Genomic DNA, 25,323 nt, shown 5'->3' with positions numbered 1-25,323 from the left:
TACGCGACTCCACAAACCTTAATAATGTATTTCATGCAAATGTACTACGCAGTAGCTACTAAACTAGTACCGCGTCGGACCAAGTAAAAACGAAAAAATTTACTATGGGCTGCAAATATAAAAGTTCATCGAAAAAGACAAAACCGAAGAAGACAAGATATTGTAACAGAAAAGTATCCTAAGTCATTGCGAATGTCATCTCCATCTCTTGAAGTTTAGGACGTTGCGAATGCAAATTTCTTTGACGCAACCAAAGTTACTAGAGATGGCAAAGGCAAAGATGACATAATTAGGGCTCAATTAATTAGTTTCGGGATAACGTATCTTCAAGTTATTAAATGAGGTTAATTCCTTTGCACAAACTGAATTGAGGTATAATGTCTCTCTAGTCGGATCCCATGCAAGCTACGGTTTCGTCAAAGCTCACCTGCTGTGAAGAAATTAACCACCCAAAAGAAAAAAAATTAATGGAAAAGAAAAATAAATAAAAAATACTAAAAATATTAGCTAAAATACGCTTTAAAAGGAAAAATTAGCCAAAAACAAAATAGAAAAGGAAAAAAAAGATTAAATACAGCATTTTAAACGTTGAAATAAACCAAATATCTTTAAAGATATCACTTGATCAAAATAAAAAAACAAACAATTAAATCTTCTTGAAAAACGTAATTCATCCATGTGGCAAGATTTCATTGGAACTAATTGAAACCGTGATGTGTCTAATACCTCCACGTGGACGAATTATGGTAAAATTGATCCTGACCGTAGAAACACGTTGTGATCACTGTCAGCTCGCCTCTACTAACTCTACCCTTTATAATCTCTCTCACTCGTAAGAAGAAGCGGAGACTTTGAGAATTGTAGTAATGGCGATTTCTAGGGTTTCGATCTGTTTCTTAGCTTTGTTCCTCTTTATCTCATCACCGAGATTCATCTCTGCTGAAGAAGCAGCAGCAGCAGAGGAAGCTGCTAAAGCACCAGAGTCTGTATTGACTTTAGATCACACTAACTTTCATGACACTATCAAGAAACATGACTTCATCGTCGTTGAATTCTACGCTCCTTGGTATTGATTTCTATCCAATTCTTTTTATTACTTTGTTTGATCTATAACAATTCTAAGTATTGGATGTACAGATCTCAATAATCTTACGTAGTTTATGATTTGTGAAATTAGTTTCTCTGGTATAAGCAGTAGTAGTTGATTTTATATTGTGAGATTACTTTCTCTGATAAAGATCTGTGTCAGCTGTAAAAACAATACCTACCATGATCTAGATATCATATCTTGTTAGTTGATTTCTTCTTATTATGACGGTTTAACACTAGATTCTATACATGTCCCGTGTTTTACCTGTTGATCTGGTTCTGTGTCAAACAACATTTGTTTTTTTAGAACTCAGGCGGTTAGGCCATTGGTGTCATCACTCAGTGACTGTACCACTGTATCGTCAATTATTGGGTCTTGTTATACTGTTACATTTTTCCTTGTACAAAATTGTTGTGCCATATTTCTATAGATGTCCCAATTATTATTTGTTTGTCATATACTCAATACTTTTTTAACATTTGTTACCTCTTTGATATAGAGATTAATGTGATATTACCTCTTTTACTTCCATTTGATTTGTTTTTATGGATAATCTATTGAACTATAGTTTTGAGTCTTGTTTTGTTTCTAATGCATTCTTTATACTCTTAATAGGTGTGGACACTGTAAGAGTCTCGCTCCTGAGGTAAATATTACATCATTTAAGTTTTCTTTGTTACAGTTACTGAAATCAGAAAAAAAAAAACGTTTGTTTTTATCATTAATGTTATTCTTGTCTTTTCATTTTTGTAGTACGAGAAAGCTGCATCTTTATTGAGCAGCCATGATCCTAAAATTGTTCTTGCTAAAGTTGATTCCAATGAGGAATCAAACAAAGCACTAGCAACTGAGTTCGAGGTTCAAGGTTTTCCAACTCTTAAAATCGTAAGAGATGGAGGAAAGAACATCCAAGAATACAAGGGGCCAAGAGAAGCCGAAGGGATTGTTGAATACTTGAAGAAACAAGTTGGTCCAGCATCAGCTGAAATCAAATCCACAGAAGATGCCAGCACTCTCATCACTGACAAAAAAGTTTCTGTGGTAAGATACTTTTATCGGCTATTTATTTGGTTTCGTTGGGCCTTACTTGATAATTTCTGATTCATTTGCTTGTCCTGTTAAGGTTGGTGTATTCCCAAAATTTTCTGGGGAGGAATTTGAGAACTTCATGAGCTTAGCTGAGAAATTGCGTTCCGACTATGATTTTGGTCATACCTTGGATGCTAAATTTTTACCAAGAGGAGGTGCAGTCAGTGGTCCAACAATCAGGCTGTTGAAGCCTTTTGATGAGCTTTTCGTTGATTCTCAGGTATTGTTGTGGATTTTCTTCATGGGCTCTAGATACCACTGTTTTCTTCCAAAGTTAATTTTGGCTTCCATGGATTCTTTTTCTTGTAGAATTTTGAGGTGGCCGCAATGGAGAAGTTTCTTGATGAGTCTAGCGTGCCTCTTGTTACTCTTTTCAACAAAGACCCAAACAACCACCCATATGTTATCAAATTCTTTAACAGCCCCAACGCCAAGGTTTGTTAATTTCATCTAATTGTAAAGTGATCATTTGATTATCTTTCTCCATCTGAATTTTCTTTTTTATCTAGATAGAGCCCTGTTAAATTATTAACTTAGTTGGATGCTGCAAAACACACTGCTCCATGGTTTTCCTGTACACATCCTTTGGGTCTAGTCATCTGGACATTTAAAGATTTTTGTCACTGTAATTAGTTAAATATAGTCTGAGAACTTGTTTGGATGAACCGCACAGATCTGTTCCTTATTAAAGCATAATGTTGGAGTCATATGATTTATTTGCTGATCAATAATGCACTGAAACAATTCCCTTGTGTTGCATGTTCTCAATGTTCAATTTGCATTTCCCAATTTGCTGATATGTTCCTTATTAAATGAGTGAATTATTGTAATTCTCCAATTGATCTACTGGTAATTTGTAGTATGAACAGTTTGTCTCGTGAAAATCTATTTCTGCCTTTGGAACTTATAGATATGCTGTTTCCTAATTTGTGCATTCTTACATTTGGCTATACTTGGTGGGATAGGCTATGTTATTCCTCAACTTCAGTGTTGAACTTGCTGATGGTATCAAGTCAAAATTCCAAGAGGTCGCCAAGGCCCAAAAAGGAAAGGGTGTAAGCTTTTTAATGGGTGATCTTGAAGCTAGCGAAGGTGCTTTCCAGGTTGGTTAAAATCTTGCTCCATCAAGTTATCTTATGTTGATGTATGTATCGCTCAGTACATGCTGATATATTGAATTTGTGTTTTGGTTTTGAATTGCCAGTATTTCGGTCTCAGGCAAGAGCAGGTACCTCTCATCATCGTACAAAACAGTGATGGGTCAAAATATCTTAAAGCAAACTTGGAGGCAGATCAAATTGCACCTTGGATTAAGGAATACATGGTGATTCTTCTTGGTCTTTTTTATTTCCCGTCTCACACATAGCTTGCATTTTTTAGCACCTTTTCTGACTTGGCACTTTCCATGCAGGAGGGAAAAGCGAAGCCATTCAAAAAGTCAGAACCTATTCCTGAGGTTAACAATGAACCAGTCAAAGTGGTTGTTGCAGACAGTCTCCAAGATGTCGTCTTCGCCACTGGAAAGAACGGTATGTGCTTATAGATATCTAGTCTCGTGTTAAATCATAGTTTTTCTTTTCTTTCTTATATAACGATTCAGGCGAATGGAATTATAGTTCAAAAATAAGTAAATATATTGGATACTTGAACCCTGTTTTAGTGCTTCTAATGTGACTATTAATGTTTTCTGTTTTCTAGTTCTGCTCGAATTTTATGCACCTTGGTGTGGACATTGCCAGAAATTGGCTCCAATCTTGGAGGAAGTTGCTTTGGAATTCCAAAGTGATCCTGATGTCATTATTGCTAAGCTCGTAAGTTCTTTTTAGCCTGTGCTCTTTTATTAAATTTATTAAACTGTGTTTGTTATGCATTTGGCATTCCAAAGTGATCCTGATGTCATTTTTTACGGATAGACTTTTTTTTTTTTGCATCAATTGTAAATTGTAATTTGTATATCTAAAAGATTTGCTGACAGTTTCCTGCTCATGTTATTGTTTCGTAGGACGCAACTGCCAATGATTTCCCTACTGATCAGTTTGATGTTAAAGGGTACCCAACTATGTACTTCAAATCATCAGCTGGCATCGTTGCGCAGTACGATGGTGGAAGAACAAAAGAGGATTTCATTGACTATATTAAGAAGCATAAGGATACAACTGTCATGCCTGTGGAGTCTGCTGAGCCTGTTGAATCTGCTGATCATGTTGATTCAGATGATGTTAAAGATGAGCTATAATTAGAGGTGATTGTTTAAATTTAATGCATTGCTACCGCAAAATTTCTTCATTATCGATCAAAGGTGTTTGCTGCAGATCACCAGAATGTTGTCTTAGGAAGTTGCCTAATATATAAGTTTGCTTACAGAATATAGTTAGACAGTAATTACAGAATATAGTGCTTCTTTCTCCTCAAGCCTTATTAATCTATCTATATATTTTTGGGTACTTTTATCTTATTCAATTTGGAAGTTGTAACTATTTTGGTGTTGGTACTTTAGAATCTAAAGTTGACTTTCGGGTTACTTTGAGCTTATTCTATTTGGAAGTTGTAATTATTTTGCTATTGGTACTTGAGAATCTAAAGTTGTCGAAATTGACCTTCTATCTCATGTTCTTTCTTTACAGGTAGAAAGAGACTTGCTTCAAGTTAGAAGAGAAACTAGTTGAAAGACGCATCTCCTCAAGGTTAGAGTTCAATGGCTAGTCTGGGGGTTTGTATTCAACCGACAGTAGAAAGGGTGCACCAAAGTTTTCTCTAGCAAATCTCTCATCCCTGTTTCTGAATAAACTGAGAGACTGTTAAGCTTGTACCATGTAGTTTTTAGATTAGATTTGTAGTTGACAGTATTACTTCAGTTACAATCAAACCTTTGTTTTTTGCCGGAGTTATAATATAATACAAGTCATCTCTCTTGCTTATTAATTGTTTTGCTGCATGAATGTGTACTCAATCTCTTCAAAGCACGAGTTATATTCATTGATCCATTGATCAATGCCGAGTAAAATCCATAGGCATAAGCTCTGCAATGTGCTCGATATCTTTTGGGTAGTAACCTGGTTTGCAGTTTTACTTTAGTTACCACCATCCTTGGTTTTTTGCCCGAGTTCTCTCCTGCTTAGTTCTTTTGTTCGTCTTCTTCCATCTCTTTAATCTCCGCCAATCTCATTGAACATCTTGTGGTTTGAGTAGATAATCTTCCTCAAACTGCATCACCAGTTGTGTTAATTGGTATTCAAATGAGCAATTTAAATTGCCTGGCAAATATCAACCTGGAAAGAGCATTGTAAGGTCCATATGGAGCAAGTCAACTCATCTGAGGAATATTAAGTGTGTTAAGCACACCGTAAGTTCCATTATGCACCAAGTGATATGGAGCAAGTTAACTTGCCTGAGAAATATCAACACTTTTTAAGTGTACGCACTAAGTGACAATGTTTCAATCAGGAAAAAGAGGAAGTTAAATCAAAAGAGAAAGTTAAATCAATGCGGATAATATACATATACATTAGAGTTCTGATCTAAAGATAAACACTGGAGTTCATACAGGCCCGTGTAATGTACAAAATTATTCCCTACTCTCAGAAACCGATCTCCTACTCTGCTACTTAAGGAGAAGGATTCAGCACCCCTCTCCTTTATTACCGTTCTTACGCTTTTGTATGACTAGCTATTCCTTGCATTAACACATAATGTAAAACGTAGGAAGGCTACTCACTCAGGGCACGTAAGAACGCTGATAGCAGGGAAGCATTTAGGCTAATAGACAACACAAAGAAAAGAAAAACTAGATACGCTCATCCACATCCGTGGTGGCGCTTCCCTCAAGCTATGGTTCTTCACCACTACCACCAGCAGTAGCTGCGACTGGGGACCCAATATACTGGTGGTCATGAGTCCCTTGGGGATCTTGAACTTGGTTATTCTGATTCATATCCTTCTTCTTACCCCAATCATGAAGCCTCAAATGCAGCTCAGCTGCAGCAATCAGGAAATCAACGGCTTGCGACGGAGTTAATATGTCAATTACACCTTTGAGCGTTCTTACTCGAAGATCGTCAGCCTTTTCCATAATATTCTCAAGCCCAGCTTCTTTAGGTGCCAGAGTCGACTCAATTCTATCTTCAAGTTCATCATCATTATTCTGATTCGACTCACCGCTTCTTATTAACTCGGTCACCACGTGAGATAACTCAACCATGGAAGAGTCAGCCACCGTTTCTTGATGCTCAGCCATCTTCTCCGTTAGTTCTTTCTCTTCTCTTAGAGTTCTTCTATGCAACTCGTCTACATTAGCTAGTTGACTCGCTGATAAATCAGCTAAATCTCCCGTACTGAGTCCACGAATTATGTCAGCTAGTCGAGCTTCAAGCTGGATTCCTGCTTTAGAGTATAAGAGATGAAATGCCATACTAGGTCTCCACCCACCAATCCAAAGAAAAGCTTCTTCAAGTGAGCTTCTCCAACTCGGAGTCAACATGGAGAGAACGTCTTTTTGAACCCATTCGTGTTTTATCCGATAGTAGTTTTCATAATGACGAACGACTCGGTCAATCAAAGGACGCACAACATTTTCTTCTACTACTTGTTCTTGATTTCCTGCCTCAACCTTGCATGTTTGTAGAGATCTGGAGGATGATTCTTCATGATGATTATTTCGATCAGCATCTCGAGCTTGTGATGCAGAAATTAACTCTTGGAGGTCACGATTTTGTTCGCTAATCCAACTTTCGAAGAAATTCTGAAAACTTTCATGTTCTGGTGCCGCGGTAACTGTGTTTTGCACTAATGTTGATGCCATTCTAATTTGTTACTGCTACTGCTGCTGCTGCTGTTGCAGCACTGCTAGGAAACAGAACAAAGATGCTAAGAGAGATTTTATATATATATAGTTCTGGTGTGTATCAAAGACGATGTATTTGAAGCTGGAAGATCCAAGAGTATTTTAAGACCGATAGATTAAGTTAACCAGAAACTGTGGGTTTCGATTGAAAGGATTTTGCAGGTAAAAACAGCTAAGTTAGGGTTGGATGCATGAGTTTATAATGTCAACTTGTGTTTTAACTTTATTGACCAAATTTGAAGCACTGCGCTGCTACCTATCCAAATGAATAAGAATTAATGTCTGAATGCTGCGGCCCGGTTACAAAGAGTCCAGCGGAAAATACAATATCAGTAGCACCATGGCTACATTGCTCGCTGCTCGAATTTTTTTGATACAACAACATTACAAAACAATTATTATCGAATACAAATACAATTAACAGATCTAGTTAATCTTTATCATTTAGAAATGCACAAACAGTGTGCGAGTAAAACATTTTCCGCACCATCATATAACAAAAAAGGTGTAAATGCGGCCCGTTTATTTGGCGTGCCATTTTACTGCCTCCGAATTTTAACAGGAAAGTAAGAAGGTGGTTAAGGAGTTGCGGTGCTCTGCATGGACCACCACACTATTATGTCCCGTACCGACAATACCATGTAATGAAAGCAAACTTAAAATAATCGAAAGAAATGGGTTTTTAGTCTTTTGACAGAGTTGCGAAGATCAAAGTTGGTTTAATGGTTTTGAATATTGAAGTTTACCGTATAAAGGATCAGCACCGAGTCTACTGACAGATAAATTAGGATTGGTTTGTTAAACATGATAATCTTGAACTTGCAGCTAGATGTGGCCTGTGAGTTGAAGTATATTATATACGTGAGGCAGCAACAGCTAACTTTAGCTTGTCCATATGTTAGATCTGGTTCTATACATGACTGAAGTTGATTGGATATTGCATTTCAAATCAATCTTACATTTGTCTTTTTTAGTCTGAGAGGCTGAACCAAAGACTCGGGACAACTTTTTTTCTTTTGGGAAGCGTAAACCTCATTTGGCAGTTAGTTACTAATTTCTTTGTGCAAGTTGCACAAGTTGCAAACTTAAACTACAAAGAATCAAAAATGGTAACTGGTGAGGACAAAATAGATGACAGGTTATGGAAGTTGAACTTTGAACTTGAAAATAATTATTTGATATGCTTGGTATGATATAGTGCATGTACTGCTAGATTACAACTTTTTTGTACAAAAATCTCACTACAGAAAGCATCGTTACTTGAAATAGATGGTGCACTTGCGTTCAGGTGTAGGCACAGTCTGTATGTGGTATATCCTTTTTTGTCCTCTATGCATCTTTTCACCTAACTAATGAGGTTTTAGAATTTATGATCTTATCGAAAGTTGTTAGAAAGTATAGCTTCCGTTATGGAATTAATGTGCATGGTTTGATAATGATTTTTGTTACGAAGAGGGCAGAATGAGATCATGGAGAACAGAATTCATAGTTAGTTCACTCATAATTTAGGGCATTCTTGTTTACCACCACCATAGTTGCCGCTGCAGCGCAGCGGCGTTGGTGGCGGTAGTAATATTATCGAAACACAAAAAGTTACACCTTCTATTGAGTGCGAGTTTGGGAACGGTCCGCTTGTTAGTAAATTATTCTGACACAACTCAAGATAAATGTTCAAAACCGATCATAGTTAATGAGTCGATCGATTATAATTTTTGCTCTTCATCAATCTCATTTTGATCTTCATATTATAAAACTCTTGATGATTATGTACGACCTTGATCACCGAATGATTTTTGGTATTTCAGTTGATTTTAGCGAGAAATTTGTGAGAAGTGCACTCATAAAAAATAAAATAGATTATAACTTTTGGAAGAATAAGAATATACATTATTGGTAAGAAAAACCACTACGGAAAAGTTGAAAAAATTGGTTGATCTGTGTTTGCCACGGTAAATTATAAAGAGAAAAAATAGTGGCAAAAGGTGGAAGTTTAGAAATCACAAAATTGGTCAAAAAGACCAAAACCAAAAATTCCTGGGTGAAATAGATTTCTATCTTTTGATACTGTTTATATGGACATGAATCAGAAAAATATTGTTCAATTAGCCAATTTGGATATTTCACCCAGGAAAAATAAAATAAAATAATACGTTTTACCTAAAATACCCCCTAACCTTTTAAACCCTTTTTTTCAAACAGAATTTTTTTTCTCTTCGTGAAGCAAATAACGCGCAGAGCTTCGTTTCTTTTTATCTCTCCTCACCTGCAAGCTTCGTTCTTTTTTTCAGAGAGATTTTCGTTTCCTTTTCAGATCTGTAACGATTTTTAATCGAAGTTTAGAATACTCTACTTTCAAATCATCTAATATCATCAAATCAGTAAGTTTGAAGTTTCAATTGATCCAATTTTGATTTAGTTTTTGTCTAATTGTTGTAACGCGTTTCTGTGTTTGTCGGTTTTGAAGTTTTTCTATCAATTTTTATTATGGGATTTTTGTTACTTTTTGGTTTTAGTTGTTGATTTTGATTATCCAGGGTTTTACTAATAACCAATTTTGGGTTTTGTTGATTCTTCTAAACATGATGATACTATTTGTTATGTATCGAATCATGTTTTCTAGGTTTTAGTAATCTTATTTTCAATGCAATATACACAGATGCAAGCCAAATTTATTAAAGTGATTTTAGTTTTTCATTGTTTGGATGTGAACTGAATTGGTATAATATCATCATGTGTGTTTCTTATGTTACTGTATTCAATTTGGTATAATATCATCATGTACGTAGTTTTCTGAGATCAGTTTTATATTAGAATTTCCAGTGGTCTGTTCAATTTGGATGTGAACTGAATTAATATTTTTATGTACTGCTTTTGTGGGTAAGGAATTGTTTCTAGCATCAGTCATTGCATTGGCTTACTTTTTTTTTGCATAGAAGAAAGCTCTAACTGGTATGATGAGTATGAGTGTCACAATTCTACGGAACTCAGCACGATGTCTGGAATCCTCGAATGAACTATTATAACTACTAGGTTACTATAACGGTTTAGCTTGTCTTACACAAGTAGTGAATGCACCTGATGGTGAAGGCTAGGCTAGTTGATTTATTTTCCAGTTTTTTAAAGCAGGATGAAACTAGCTTCATCCTTTATTTTTAGTCAACATGTTTGTTTAATTTGGTTTTGTCTTTGTTTTTTATTTTCAATTGAATACATCCAGATTCATAAATTTTGTTTATATATTCCTTGTAGATGGATCTTCATATTCTTTGTGTGGTTATCCGGGATACAGATGCATGTCCATACCAAGTTAATATGAAGTCTACAATTGATGAATTGAAGTCGCATGTGTTCTTATTGGAATAATATTTCACCAGACTCAATTCAGTTTGTATTTGACCACGAGGGGAAAAGCATGGTTGTTGACAATGATGTGAAGCTTCAGTCTTTCTTATCATTGTGTATTGTTAAGCAGTTGTCTTTCTTGGAGCTTCGTTTATTTGAACGTGTTCCTCTTCGTGTTTCTGATTTTGTTCGTGAACCTACAATGAACGAGTTGCGTTTAGCATCAGATCCTAGCACAGATCAGTTGGTCATTCCTTGTCATCTTCCGAACAACAGTAAAATTACTCGTAAACCTACAATGACGGAGTTGCTTTTAGGTAAAGACAATAGATCAGATCAGTCACTTATTCCTTCCTCTCAAGAACTTGCTTCGTCTCAAGATATCCCCATGTCTCAAGAACGTACATTCAATGGAAAGATGTCAGTTAAAAAATCTTGCAAGGCAGCTGAATGGGAGTTTATTATAAAAGGTGTTGGTCAAGATTTTTACGGAGGACGAGATGAAGCTCGTCTTGTTGTTGAAAAATGTAACCATTTTTTTGGTCGCAAGGTCAGAGTGGTCAAGATCAATCCAGAACGGTATATTGTGGAGTGTTTTTACAAGGAGAAATTGGAATGCGACTGGAGGTTCCATGCAGCTCCGAAGATTTCCAATGTGAAGGGTCATTTATTCCTCAAAAGATATAACGGGGAACATACATGTTGTGCTGGTTACATTGACGGAACAAAGGATGATCCAGTTACACGCGAACTTTTCAAGAGCTTAATATTTGACCAGATCAAACAAAATACCAACAAGAAATGCAGGGATATTGTTGATGATTTCAAAAGTGATTATGGGTTAACATTGAGCTACGATCAGGCGCATGCCGGTAAAGAATTATGTTTCAAGGAATTGTATGGCGAGGACACTAAATCATACACTGACTTGGTTCGGTGGTGTAAAACCGTGAAGAAAAACGATCCAGGAAGTCAGGATGATTTAGTTATTGAAGGGGGCGAGTTTAAGAGTTTGTTCTTAGCCTTCGATGCTTGCATCTCAGGTTTCGAGTATTGTCGCCCGATATTGTTCTTGGACGCTACTTTCCTAACTGGAAAATTTATGGGTTGTCTTTTGGCGGTTACCGGGAAGAATGCGAATAATTGTATGTCTTCTAGTTTAGATTCATTTTTGAATATATTCTATCTTTTGAAAGAAATTCAGAACTTTTTTTGATGTCAGATTATAGATGAAACCAGTTTCATCCTTAATTGGTGAAGTCAGATTAGAGAATGAAACTGGTTTTCATTTTGTACAAAAGCAGTTTCAGTTAGTTTAGTGATTTTTACTTATTTTTTTGTTTTTTTTTTTGTTTCTGTAGGAATATTTCCTGTGGTATACGGTACCGTTTCAAGTGAAACTATTGACAATTGGCATTGGTTCTTGGAGAAATTAAAATCTATCTTGGGTCCTCGCGTACTAACTTTTATTTCGGATCGCCATGAAGGTTTGATCCAAGGGATTCATGATGTTTTTCCAACTTTCCATCATGGTTTCTGTTACCATCATTTGAAGAACAATATCCGCAGTAAAACCAACAAGAAAAAGGGAGAGCATGGTGCTGCAATGGATTTGTTCAAACAATGTTTCTATTCATCAACATATGAAGGCTTTCGTGAAGGTATGCAAAAGTTGAAAGATATGGGATGTGATGGTCTTCACAAATTATTGAGTGAACTTCCAGTGGAATGTTGGTCCAATGCACATTGTGAAGGTTGTCGTTATGGCGACATGTGTTCAAACATTACAGAGTCATTCAACGCTTGGATTAGGACTGCGAAAGGTATGCCTATTGCAACACTAGTTAACTGGATTAGACTGAAGATAATAGATCAAATGAGTAAAAGAAAGTCGAAAGGGGAGACGTATAAAGGATTCATTTGTCCCAGGATAGAGAAAAAAGTGCAGGCTTCCATTCGTGCTGGTGCTCAGTGGATAATAACCAAGTCTGGTGACATGGAGTAGGAAGTACAGGCCGGAAAGTACACTTTTGCTGTTAATATTGAGAAGTTTTCCTGCAGCTGTAGGGTTTGGTTTACGGAGCAGTTCCATTGTGATCACGCTATTGCGTGTATGGTTTCAGCTAAAATTAATGTTTACGAGTACATTAATCCGTATTTCAGTATTCTCAGCTTCCGTGCTTCGTATGATCGTCCTATCAAGCCCATTTCCGATCACGACAAGCCTATTGATGTTGCTACTGGAGAGCTCGTGTTCCCAACAACTCTCTTAGGAAAAAAACCTGGCCGAAGACGAAACGGATTCCTAACACTGGCAGCGCAAGTTTCAAGAGACCAATTACATGCGGTGACTGCCATACTCAGGCACATCATAACAAGACATGTCCTTATCCTCCCGCAAAAAAGCAACGTTAAGAAGCTGATTAAGAACATCTTCTTTCTTCTGTGCAGCGTCTTACTATAATATCTTTATTAGTTTTTTCTTCTCCGCAGCCTCTTATTGCACATTTAAGACTCATTTACCTGGAATTATATTTTTGCAACTAGTATTTACCTTGAATTATTTTTTTGTTTCATAAAGACATATCTTGTGGAATTATTTTTTCAAGTATTTCTTTTCAGTTTTATAGTATATATCTTATAGCCTTCTGTTGTTTTTTTAATTGTACATTCCTTTCAGTTTTCATTGTAAAATTTGAATGTTTGCGAAGTTTCAAATTTAATTGTACATGATGTAACCGGTTTCATCCTGCCTATTCTGGAAAAAAAATGAGATTTTTGGCCAGGGTGAAACTGGTTTGATCCTTCACATTCTGACAAAAAAAATATTTTTTTCAACCCGCACACTCTGAAAATAGTTTTATACACGGTAGGATGTAACCAGTTTCATCTTGGGTATTCTGGAAAAAAAATAAGATTTTTGGCCTGAGTGAAACTGGTTTCATCCTTCATATTCTGACAAAAAAAATATATTTTCAACCTGCAAACTCTGAAAATAGTTTTATACATGATAAAACCTGTTACATCTTGTATATTCTGACAAAAAAATGTAATCATTCTGGTTTCATCATGCATATTCCATCACAACATTACATGAAAACTATCAGAAAATTGAAGTATAAAGGCAATTTTCAGAAAAAAAATTCATATTTAATTAACCTGCAATTAAGATATAGACGAATCCCGGATCATAAATGTATGCGAAGACAGAGTTCAACAACAACAAAAAAAAGTACTTCCAAATGAACTACATTGATAAAATTTTTCTAAACAACCTAAATACATCAATCTTTCCAGCAACTATTCTCATCACTGAGGATTTCATACGCGAGATCAATTCGTCTTGCGCTCATCTCCTCTCCTACAATATTTTTGTCTTTAAAGGAGTAACCATTTGGTATTGCCCATTCCATGAAGTAGATAACATACACTAAAGAATCGGGACTGCAAGACAAATGAATATGTAATGTCAGTTCAAACTTCTTTTCAGTTTGTATGTTATAATTTCAGTTCAAAGAGTTAACAACCTACCTTTCGCCCTGTTATGGACAATTTGATTTCACGACGGCATCAATGTCACCCATACTAGTACTTTCAAGGCGAATGCTAAGGAGATGACTTACTCTTTGCACCATTATTTTAGCATCCTCTAAATAGTTTGAAGAACCTAGGAGAGAATTGTAGTGTGTCCAGGATCTGTCATGGATGTCATAGTTCAGGGTTCAGGGTTCATAGTGAAGCAATGTGAAATGTTCTTCCGCGTTCACCACCGGGATGCACAAGTGATGCTATCGACATCAATATTCACCAGTTCAGCATTTATTATCTCTGCCGCCATCATCTCATTTCCCGTAATGACATAAAGCTGAAAACAAATTGCAGACCTTAGTTCATTCATTTTAAAATGTAGGATTCAAATGTTTATATTAGGTTTTAAATCAGGTTTTACCCATGCAAGCGCGCTGAGAAAGATCGACTTGAAGTATCCTTTAGTATCACCGCCAGATTCAAACATTTGTCTCCATTTTGTGATTTTGAACTCCATAATAGTGTTCACCAATGGATGATTGAAAACAAGTTGATGGATGTGTTCTCAAGTAATACATACACCTCTATTTCTTTTCCAAACGCAGTCGCTGCATTTAAACAAGTTCAGCCAATTTCAGTCGTTGCATAATAGGTTTCATTTTTTAACATGATGAAACCAGATACATCCTATTTTAAACTTAGTAGTCCTTTTACAAGAACACTTGCGGTAGAATGAAAAAACAACAACAAAAGAATGCGTGTACGTACCTTAAGTTTCCAGTTCCAAAGTACTCCTTTATTAACTTTTCTTCAGCTTCTCTTTCTCCGCCACTCAAGTAATTTTTCCACAACTTGTTGTTCTTTGTTAACTTCTTCAACTTATCTTCCTTCTTCTTCTTCTCTGCACGCTCATCCTCAGCTGTTACAAACTCCGAATCATAATTCTTTCTCGTCCTTTTATATACGTTCTTCACTCTTTTCTCAATCGATCCAAGTTGATTCATAACTGCCAGAGGTTCTGTTGCGACAATTTCTTCTTCGATGATTTCTACTAGAGGAACTGGTGCTTCCGGTTCTGCTTCGTGAATATCTTCAACATCTGGAATTACAGTTCCAATGGTTTCACATGCCTTGCTAGCATCTTCAGGAACAACACCCTCCACTGGTTTGTTCATCTCTTGAGTGATTTTAAGATTGAAAAAGTTCTCAGGTGTAGAGTGAACAACAATATCAAGAGGTCAAGATTGCGGAGTTTCCGGTTGAGGCTTGAGTTACGCTTTCAAGGCTTCCACTTGACTTTGCAAGTCTGAGATTATTTTATTCTTTGCTTCAGACTCAACATCCTTTGCTTCCAACTCAGCATTCCTTTCTCCTAACTCGGCATTCAAGTGATGGATAATGTTGTCCTTCTCTTGTAGTTCATTCTTCAACTTGGAAATATCATCTTCATATTTGTTTTATTCTTCCTCATCAAACAAGCATAATTGTTTCTCCTCTTCACTCCAGCTACCAACAAAATCAACAACCTGCAAACACATAAACATATATTTTTCATTTCAGTTAACACATGATGTAGCTGTTTTCATCATATGATAACACATGATGTAACTGGGTTTCATCCACAGATAACACAGGATGTAACTTGGTTTTATGGTTTTCATCCATTAATAACATAAGATGTAACTGGTTTCATCCTGTTATAATAGGGATAGATTTTTAAAAATGAAGCTAAACTAAATCAACATAAGATGTAACTGGTTTCATCCAGTTATAATAGGGATAGATTTTTACCTGTTGCTTGAAAGAGTTTCAACCTTTCCCTCAATTTCGCAAGATACTTTATACAAGTCCCATCTTGCAAACCTTGGCCATGCATCACTGTTGTCTTTCCTATTAATGTCTTTCATTTGCTCAAAAATCCATAACTGCAACAAAAAAAGATAGAAGATGATACTCACCACATGATTCATTTAGTGCAAAAAAGAAATATATTCAAAAGATAGATGATGATACTCACCAGAAAATAAAAGCTGCAACCATTGATAGAGTAAGGTGTCTTGTGTACGGCTGCAACGCTTTCCATTAGATGCTCATGGATGAGATCCGACCATGAGACTTTGCTAATGGTATCGATTGACTGTAGGAAGTTCAAATACTTGTAGTTGACATACATACCTCCGGTGTTTATGAAGAATATTGTACAAAACATGAACAACAACAAAAGTATCGCCAACTCTTATTCTTTGCCTTCTTCGTTTATAACAACCTTTATTCCTTAGACGGTGTAGATATTATCCAATTTGTCCCCAGTATTCTTCTACTTGTGTGTCCTTTTCTTCTCTTTGGCTTCAGCTTTCTTCTTTTAACCTCCCCTTTTCTTTTTTCATCATCCCTTCTCTTTGGCTCCAGAAAGTACTTTGTATAAAATGTAGAAGTTTTCAAACTAGGGTCTTCCTTTGGTCCATAAAGTTTCTTATCTTCTTCACTCATACATATTCTCTGCATTTTGAAAATAACAGCAAGATGGTTTGGATCGGTCTTGAAAACTTGATCACCAATCTTGAATGCAAACTCGTCCGGGTCAAAAAAAATTATGATGAACTCTAACGCACTTGGAGATTTGCTACATTCGACCTTGCCCACATTTCCTTCTTTGATCGCCTCAATAAAGTTCCAGAATTTAGTCGTCCTTGACACAACCTATTGTCTTTCAGTAAATACCAGTGAACCCAGCAAATCAACTGTCGGTTTCATGTTTGACCGGAACGTTTTCTTCCCTTCATTTTTCTCTGACTTGTCTTCATCCATTTCGGCATCCACATCATCCACATTCCTTGTGCTTGCTTCACCACCACGTTCACATCATGCTTATTCTTGGTTCTTCTTTCAGCACCAACACCCTTCTTACTCTTCTTGTTATTGCTTCATGCAACAATTTGAATCGAAACCAGTTAAATCATATTTTAAATCTGGATGAAACTCAATTACATCCTATCTTTAAAGCTAGATGAAAACCAGTTTCTGCATGTATCAGATGAAACCCAGTTACATCCATGAATATAACATCCAAACTATTGTTTGGCTTGTAAGCAGTAAGATCATCCATGAATATAACATAACAAATCAATTACATCCTATCAGATACAAAGAACTAACCAGAATAAAGAACTACACACATTAATGTTGTAATTAGTTCAGTTAACACCCACGGATTCCATCGTGTTTACCCAGTTACATCCTAACTTAAACTGAGATGTTTAGTTTAGTTTTTCCAAAATGAATCAACTCATATTGTCTACATCCTAACTATACAGATTTCATCCATCATCTGAAATTAGTCTACATCCTAAATACACCAACAGTATGATGTTATTAGTCCCATAATCATTAAATTTAAGACCACCAACAGATGCAAACCAGTTACATCCTAACTTAAAGTTAGATGAAAACCAGTTTCAAACACCTGCTCAGCATCACTTCGATTATTCCTATTCTGTAACCAAATGCAAAACCAATTTCATGCAATCAATCCAAAACATAGCCAGATGCAATCCATAACATACAATTTCATACAATAACCAAATTAAATCCTGTTAAAATTACGACCAAAATCCACAACATACAATACTATCATGTTATTAGTCTCATATTCACTGCATATGTATCTTTAAACCTGAATGAAACCATTTTCATCCAGTTTTAATATGTTGAAACAATATACACTGCAGATTAACACTAGATGAAACCAGTTCCATCCTGCTTTAAACCTGCTGAAACAGTTCAGATACCTAGATGAAAACCAAATTCACCCAATTTCACTTCAACCAATTTCACTTCAACCAATATAACATTGAAAATACTTAAATAACCAGATGCAGACCAATTTCATCTAAAACATACTAATTGAAATGAAAATAAAACAAGAAATTCAACACATTAATCTACTGAAATGAAAATCAAACAAGCAATTCAACACATTAATCTACTGAAATGAAAATAAGAACAACTAATTCAACAAATTAATCATGCAGTTCTGAAAATAAGAACAAAATAGAGTTAGGGTTTGAAAACTTACTAGTTTTAGGAGACATTCCGTGGATCGATTGAAACCCTAACTCTTCCAATACACTGAAATGGTTGAAACCCTAATTCTCTGGTAGATGAAACCTCTCTGGTAGTGTTGATGGTGTTTTACAGACGGTGGATGAAACCAATTTCTGGTAGTGTTGATTGTGGGGAGACGGTTGATGAAGTTGTGTTGATGATAGTGAGCAGAAGGTGGATGAAACTAACTTCTGCTAGTGATGATGGTGAGGAGACGGTGGATGATAACATTTTCTGGTAGTGTTGATGGTGGGGAGACGGTGGAGGAAGTTGTTGTTACTGATATTGAAAAGATGAAGAACGTTGGTGGTTTCTCTTCAAAAGAGGGAGATTGTGGTTTCTTATGTGGGAGAAAAGAAGATCGTGACGGTTACAAAAGGGTAGTAACGTCTCTCCCCATTAAAAGATTTACCCGTCCATTTAACCCAGAAGAAGTACCCTTTTGGCTATATAGCCTATTTTCTGGTTTAGAAATGGGGGTATTGTTATTTTACTCTTAAAATCTATTTTCTTTGTAAAGTCCCTCAAAGGATAATCTTTTTTTTTTAATAGAAACTTAACCGATATTATCTTGACATGAGAAACTCAATAAGCACCTTCTTAACATCGTCAAAACGTTAAACCGATCTTAATGTTATATGTAAACAAAACCTAAACTCTCTAATTTTTTTATACCGTCATAATGTACTTTTAATATTATTTTAAAAAGGCTAAACCTAGTTTGAGATGGCATGACGATGACATGTCCATATGCATACTATGACATGGATTCACCATAATTCAAAACAATTACAATAACGCCAGGTTCTATGTTTTTGTCTCTTATTACGTGTAAAAGATATATTTATATAAATGTTCTGGATCGGATGACTCGGATTATATATACATACATATATAAAGTTATATAATTGCAGACAAAATATTGGATATACGAATCCGGAAATAAAATTCAATTCTTTTTAAATATAAACTACAAATTTAGTTATGACGTTCTAAATATCCATTGTCACCCTTAAATGTGGGTACTTAACTAATTAAGTCATAAAACGGTGTAGATGAGTCAATATTCATTGATATACTTTACGGGTCGTTATAACTTGGTTTTAATTGTTATTCATGATTCCTTAGGATCCCATTTTCTTTATGTGCAATTATTTCTTTCCTTTTTCCCTTCATATCTTTCTCAGGACCTGGTGTTTATGGGTAAAAACTGTTTCTGCCGGTTTTGGTAAATCTGGGTGTGTGGATGAGAAATGAATCTATACCTTAATCAAATGCACTGCGCGGGAGTGCTTTAGATTCGAGAGATCAATCTGTACAATCCTGGCCTAAACCAAGAAATGGCCGTTCCAGTCTTGCTTCGGTCACAAAGTGAAGGAGATGGGTTGGTCTTAGGAAGGGAAGCGAAGAAGGTGTTGAGACCATAATGGTTATTTCTGAAGGTGTGGCTATTTTATGACTTGTACTAGAATTTGGAACTGACTTGCGGAATGTAGGCTATCAGTTCTTTGGTGTTTTCTGGATACTATGTTGTTGTTAACCAAAACTGATGTTATTTGGTTGAAATAGGCAGAACCTATTTATACAAGTCATATTGAATGCACCCTGATCTCGTAGAAAGTGGGAATGATTGAGTGGCAGAGAAGAGGTATCCGTCTTCTGTTCAAACTCTAGAAACTCCGTTCGTATGAAAAGAGGTATCGCCCCTCTTCTGTTTTTGTTTCTCGCCCGGCTCCGTGCTTCCGTCTGCAGCGTCTGGCTCCTCTTCGTAATTTGTTAGCGGTGGTAGAGCGATCACTAATGACAACAAAACAATCTTCAATAGTTATAATCAGCAGCAAGGCAAGCCAGGAGAACTCAAGGTAGGTGCTCTCTCCTATTTTGCGCATGTAGCCACCCATCAGTACCATCAATCTTCTCCAGAATGTGTAATAAGGTTCTGACTCCAAGAGAATGAGTATCTAACCTCTCCAGTGGGTTTCGAAATTTATCAAACTCCATTGCACTCTTGGGATGGTTGGATGAAAGATATGCTCGACAATGATCATGTCAGGGCTAATCTTGGAGATTGTGGTTGCGTTGTTGGTCCATCCTTGACTTTAGGTTATTTGGTTCCTGGACTTTCTGATTGCAATGATGATCTGCTGTAGATTCTTGTATGGTAGAAATCTTCCGGATCCATTGGGTGAAATAGATAAGTTGAGAGGCGTTCCGTTGCTGATGTGCTGCTATCAAGTCTTCAAGGACTTCGTTCCAAGCGAAATACTTTGAACCATCTTCTGAATCTTACTATTGTGTGGAACGGGATGCCATAAGCAGTCCCCAGTTATACTTCTGTTAGATCCGATGGCGTGGCCGGATATGTGAATGTATCTCTGTAGCGTGCTTTTGGAGTTTTTGATGCGCGTGTACGACTTCATGTTGAGAAATTCCTGCGGCTCGTAAAGCTTCGACAATGATGATGTTGAAATCAGAAAATAACCTGGTTGAGGGAAGTGAAGGCACCCCATGCTGATAGTACCCATGTGTAATTATCCTGAGCCTATTTTCTCGCGGAAGATGTGCTTCTACTGCATTCACCGGTAAGGTGGTAACTGCATTTAAACTTCTAAACCTGAAGGAGGCTTCAGTCCCCAAGTGTAGCCTACTTTGATTGCATCCCCTTGAATCCACTCCTATGGGATTTGATAAAAGCTTATTGTACCCTCCTGGATGTGATGCTGGGATGCTTGGAACATCACATGGATGAAACATTCTGGATAACGAAGAGGTAGAAGTGAGAGAGTTATGTCGTTAATCGTGACTCCCTCTGTCTTTTCAATAAAAATGTTTCAGCCGCATCTCTGGAGTTATCTCATGAATGCTTGATTATTGTCGGGGATGGACCGTGATGAGCAGTCCCTAGCCACACCTCTCTTCGGTTACTGAAATTGTTTTCTCTGAGTAGGCTTGGGATCCGTCGTGGGCCTCGTAAAGTGTTGCATTCTCCTTCTAAACGGAGAGGTGATGATATCCTTACTTTACACCTTTGCAGAGTAGATGAACTTGTCGTGACTATGATTTTTTGGTTTACCGTGTCTCCTAAACTTTGACAGTGAAGGGATTCCGTATAGAGCCTCAGTCCCCAAGTTTGGTTTACATATTTCTATCTTGTATGGTCGGTGAGTTGACCATGATAAATATATCATCTTGCATTCGTACTGGTAACTCCATTACTTCTTCCATGTGAAACTAAAATATGGATAAGTATGGATTACCTTTGTAGTGGTTGTTTCTATAGTAAAGCTCTGGCTGGTATCAACAAACGAACATCAACAGTTCTTGGCAGAAGAAGAGACTACATTGTCGTGGGAACCAAAATAGGTTGGATGGAATTGCATGGGCGTCCATGGAAGCAAAGGGATTGGCTGGATGCGTAAGCGAGTAAACTATCCACGGTCACGAGCTTTGGCGAGATGGATCAAAAAGTGGCCACAAGTACGAACCTTGGCTGGATGTGATCACGATCCTGTCAGGAGTGTGGAGGCTACGAAACGATCCTTGGCAGGGAAGAGTGTGGCGTCTATGACACGATCCTTGGCAGGGAGGAGTGTGGCGGCTACGGCATGATCCTTGGCAGGGAAGAGTGTCGACTTCTGTAGAGAACGTCGAAGTGGCTTCTGGAGAGAAACGTTGAAGCGGAGCGGCTCCTGGAGCGAAACGTTGAAGCGTCCCCTGGATCGAAACGTTGAAGCGGAGCGACTTCTGGAGCGAAACTTTGAAGAGTCTCCTTCTGAGTTGTGGCCATGTCCGTCTGAGTTTTGGCAAGAACTTCCTGTCTCTCCATTAAATTGATAATGGTAATGGGAAGGTTGGTTTCCTCTGGCTCCTCCAGTATCTCGTCCTTACGAAGAAGTGATGGAAGCCCTGGTGATGATTGGAGGATTCATGATCGAAGAAATATTAGGAGTAGCGGCGGCCCTGGCTCTGGTAATAAGAGGCGTCACGTCATAGGGGATGCTTCCGGTGCTGCTGATGTTGGTGGTAGAGGATGTGACACTGTGGGACATGTTGACTGCGCTGGCGGATGGTACATTGGTGTTTGCCATTCCCTTTTTGCTCTCGTACGATACAACCACATACTCTATTCTCTTAGGGGTCTCTCCACAAAACTGAATTTTCAGGTTGTAAATCCGAGTTTATTGTGTAACGCAATCCTGGCCGCGAGAAGCCCCCAGTCATCCTTTATTGTCTCTGTAACATCTCTATGTCGATCCGCGGCAAGGAGGAGAACCTCCAGTCCCCAGGCGTAATTCCCCTGAATCAATCTTTTCATGGACAATGCGCTTCAGAGCGTTACATTCGTTGGTAGGACGATGAATAAACCTGTGATAGTGGCAATATCTTGAATCTAGCAATTCCTGATCAGTTGGTGGATGCCTTACCGGGGGTAGTTGGACTACTCCCTCTCGTACCCAAATTTCCAGTAACTCTATAACTCTTCTGATATGCAACATGAAACGTGGATATTTTGAGTATGGATTCTCCCGCATCAGTAGTTCTGTGGCATAAATTCTTGCAGGCTTTGGCATGAAGCTCTCTTTGAGGGAGGAATTGACGCTTGAGCGATCCTCGATTCATGAGCGGACCGTTTACTGCTACCGTATTGCTGAAAGGTAATTTCTCTTGAGGGCCCTGCGTCAGCAACGGCGACACGCGGTGGCTGAGTTGGATATTTTTCATTGGCGCAGTGTTCGTTTCCATAAGCGTCTTGGTAGATTCCCCCCTCTTCGGGTGCTTCTCTTTTCAGCAAGCAGTCGTTGTTGCGGACTTTGTCTTGTAGATGTTGCGGCGCACCTGGAAAGTCTCCTCCCCGGTCTTGTGAAATTTTCTTGGATCTCTGTGTTTGCAGAATCCAATTGGCCGCTCTTCTGCTGCTCCTGGCTACGTGTTCCGTCAGCATCCTCATTGGTAGAGGAGCAGGATTTAACCAAATATTTAACATACTTCGTATTACTCTTGAAATTGGCGGGATCCTCTGGATAATCCTTTGCTGATTCTTTCCACAATCGGCTTATTATACTCTTCAGGATAAGAAGTGTCTCGTTTTGCCGCATGATAATATCGACTTGGCTGGCAACCATATCCTATAGCATTTTGTTATGTCTTCCACGGTAGTTGGCTTCCAGCTATTCATTGCTTCTACAAGGTTCGAATGATCCGAATACATCTGGAAAGAATCTTTGGCTGAAATGGGTTTCAGTTAACGATTGAATTGGGCCTAAGACCAATTGGTATGGAAATGAAATTGAGAATTGAATTTGCAACCGAGAGATTTAATCCCCCACTGTGGCCGCCAATTGTTTATGGGTAAAAGCTGTTTCTGCCAGTTTTGGTAAATTTGGGTGTGTGGATGAGAAACGAATCTATTCCTTAAACAAATGCACTCCACGGGAGTGCTTTAGATTCAAGAGATCAATCTATACAATCCTGGCCTAAACCAAGAAATGGTCGTTCCAGTCTTGTTTCGGTCACAAAGTGAAGGAGATGGGTTGGTCTTAGGGAGGGAAGCGAAGAAGGTGTTGAGACCAGAATGGTTAATTCTGAAGGTGTGGCTATTTTATGACTTGTATCAGAATTTGGAACTGGCTTGCAGAATGTAAGCTATCAGTTCTTTGGTGTTTTCTGGATACTATGTTGTTGTTAACCAAAACTGATGTTATTTGGTTGAAATAAGTAGAACCTATTTATACAAGTCATATTGAACGCACCCTGATCTCGTAGAAAGTGGGAATGATTGAGTGATAGAGAAGTGGGGTCGTGTGTAAATGCCATAAAACCACGTTCCCACTATGAAGGAGACGGGTTAGTTTACACCCACTACTTCTTGCCGCCACTAACTGCCCTGCTTTCTGACACTTTCTTATAATGGGCGTGTTGCACGCTACACGCTGTAAACCTCCGGACCAATACCCTGATGAGTATCGCCCTGTTTGTGACATGTTTGATGTCTCGAGTGTTTTCATGGAAAACGTGTAGCAGATTGCTATGTGTGGCAAGTCAAAGTCAAGAGACTTGCCGCAATAGAATAACATGTGGAACAATTAGGCTTGTCTTGGTTGTTCGCCTAAGACTTGCCACAGGCCTGTCAATTTTGTGGCGAATTTGGACGGCTGAGATTGTAATTCATGAGAAAGGGTGGCCATTGATTATGGCCACATTCTGTTGGCGCCCAATAGTAGTACAGTGGTGTCATTGGTACATGCCAATGGCATAGTGGCATAGATAACACATGCCGATGGCACAATGTCATGGTTGGCATAGTTTGTGTACGCCAGTGGCACGGTGGTGCAAGTAGCGCCTGGCGTAGCCATGACCGCTAGATTTTGGCATATTGGTGTTAGACCCAAATATGGCTTGGAAACGTTAGTTCTAGTTGACACATCAATCTCAATGCTCTGGGTAGCATGATATGGCTTGGTTGGCGTAGCAACTTCGCCTAAATTAGGGTTTGGCATGCCGAAACCCTAATTAGTGTGTGTGGCATGCGGCCGCGGCTTTATGACGCTTTTTGTGCAAATGGTGCCATAATCACGCCAAAGGAACTATAGTAAGGCCATAATGTGGAAACGACCACAAGAGCAAGGGTTGCTACGACTGGCTATGATATGGCGCCATTCCTAAGGTTTCTTGGGTCCCGCATGGCCCGTGGCATATTGTGGGGCCCAAAGTGGCATAACTTGAGCCACAACTGGAAATTAGGGTTTTGGTTGATGCGCCTAAAGCAGAGTCGTGCTTATGACTAGATAACCCTAATTTAAGCACATCATGGCGTTGGCCACAAACAGGAGGTAGGTTAGCACGTAGGCGCGCTATTTATGGAATGTTGGCATGTTTTGGCATGCTGCACGTTTGGCGTGGCGGAGGGGCATGTTGGCATGCCGTTCAGCCTATTGGCGCAACATGGAAAGTTTGGCATGTTGGCGCGGTTTTTGGAAAGCCAATGGCTTTGTGACCATTTGGCGCATTTTACCTCTTTTAACACTATGGCAAGTTTGGAGCAACCTGATTGGTTAATATAAGAGAGGCCGGCCAAGCATGGGCGTGGCCACACTTCTGGTGTGTGTGTGGCGGATTTAAAGCGACCTGATTGGTAGATGGGAAATAGGACCGACAAGTATGGGCCCAGCCAGCGTGTGGCGGGTTTAAGGCGACCTGATTGGTCGAAGGCAAATAGGGTCGGTCAGGCAACATGGGGCGTGCCAAAAGCATGGACACACCTCCCTTTGCTGCTGCTCCTATTCCGCGGATCCTTTATGATTTTGGGTAGGATTTTGCTTGGCGGATTAAT

At 38.2% G+C, this 25,323-nt stretch overlaps 3 protein-coding genes across 3 annotated transcripts; 2 read left to right on the top strand and 1 right to left on the bottom strand.

Moving 5' to 3' along the window:
* The first annotated feature begins 817 nt into the window (after positions 1–817).
* LOC113346336 (protein disulfide-isomerase-like) lies at positions 818–5,101 on the top strand. The gene is made up of 11 exons (XM_026589880.1): positions 818–1,066; positions 1,706–1,736; positions 1,844–2,131; positions 2,214–2,399; positions 2,489–2,614; positions 3,145–3,282; positions 3,384–3,503; positions 3,591–3,708; positions 3,878–3,990; positions 4,182–4,421; positions 4,804–5,101. The coding sequence occupies exons 1-10, from the start codon at positions 867–869 to the stop codon at positions 4,413–4,415; spliced, it is 1,554 nt and encodes a 517-aa protein (XP_026445665.1). The 5' UTR covers positions 818–866; the 3' UTR covers positions 4,416–4,421; positions 4,804–5,101.
* A 535-nt stretch (positions 5,102–5,636) lies between these two features.
* LOC113346519 (protein DOG1-like 3) lies at positions 5,637–7,170 on the bottom strand. Its single transcript, XM_026590066.1, has one exon. The coding sequence runs from the start codon at positions 6,975–6,977 to the stop codon at positions 6,006–6,008; it is 972 nt and encodes a 323-aa protein (XP_026445851.1). The 5' UTR covers positions 6,978–7,170; the 3' UTR covers positions 5,637–6,005.
* Positions 7,171–10,431: 3,261 nt separating this feature from the next.
* Positions 10,432–12,366, top strand: LOC113346220. The gene is made up of 2 exons (XM_026589785.1): positions 10,432–11,371; positions 11,723–12,366. Exons 1-2 carry the CDS (start codon positions 10,432–10,434, stop codon positions 12,364–12,366), a joined length of 1,584 nt encoding a protein of 527 aa, XP_026445570.1.
* Positions 12,367–25,323: the final 12,957 nt, after the last annotated feature.

The sequence above is a fragment of the Papaver somniferum genome, unplaced genomic scaffold (assembly GCF_003573695.1).
Source record: "Papaver somniferum cultivar HN1 unplaced genomic scaffold, ASM357369v1 unplaced-scaffold_99, whole genome shotgun sequence".
NCBI classification, from domain to species: Eukaryota; Viridiplantae; Streptophyta; class Magnoliopsida; order Ranunculales; family Papaveraceae; genus Papaver; species Papaver somniferum.
The sequence above is the reverse complement of the archived record's forward strand: the minus strand, read 5'-3'. Positions and strand labels throughout refer to the sequence as shown.

Bases quoted from the DNA above. Each gene is read 5' to 3' on its own strand.
- LOC113346336 (XM_026589880.1), top strand. From the start codon at position 867: ATGGCGATTTCTAGGGTTTCGATCTGTTTCTTAGCTTTGTTCCTCTTT. The intron at 1,737-1,843 runs GTAAATATTACA...TCATTTTTGTAG, and splicing joins GTAAGAGTCTCGCTCCTGAG to TACGAGAAAGCTGCATCTTT. The intron at 2,132-2,213 runs GTAAGATACTTT...TGTCCTGTTAAG, and splicing joins CTGACAAAAAAGTTTCTGTG to GTTGGTGTATTCCCAAAATT.
- LOC113346519 (XM_026590066.1), bottom strand. From the start codon at position 6,977: ATGGCATCAACATTAGTGCAAAACACAGTTACCGCGGCACCAGAACAT.
- LOC113346220 (XM_026589785.1), top strand. From the start codon at position 10,432: ATGGTTGTTGACAATGATGTGAAGCTTCAGTCTTTCTTATCATTGTGT. The intron at 11,372-11,722 runs GTTTGTTCTTAG...TTGTTTCTGTAG, and splicing joins TGAAGGGGGCGAGTTTAAGA to GAATATTTCCTGTGGTATAC.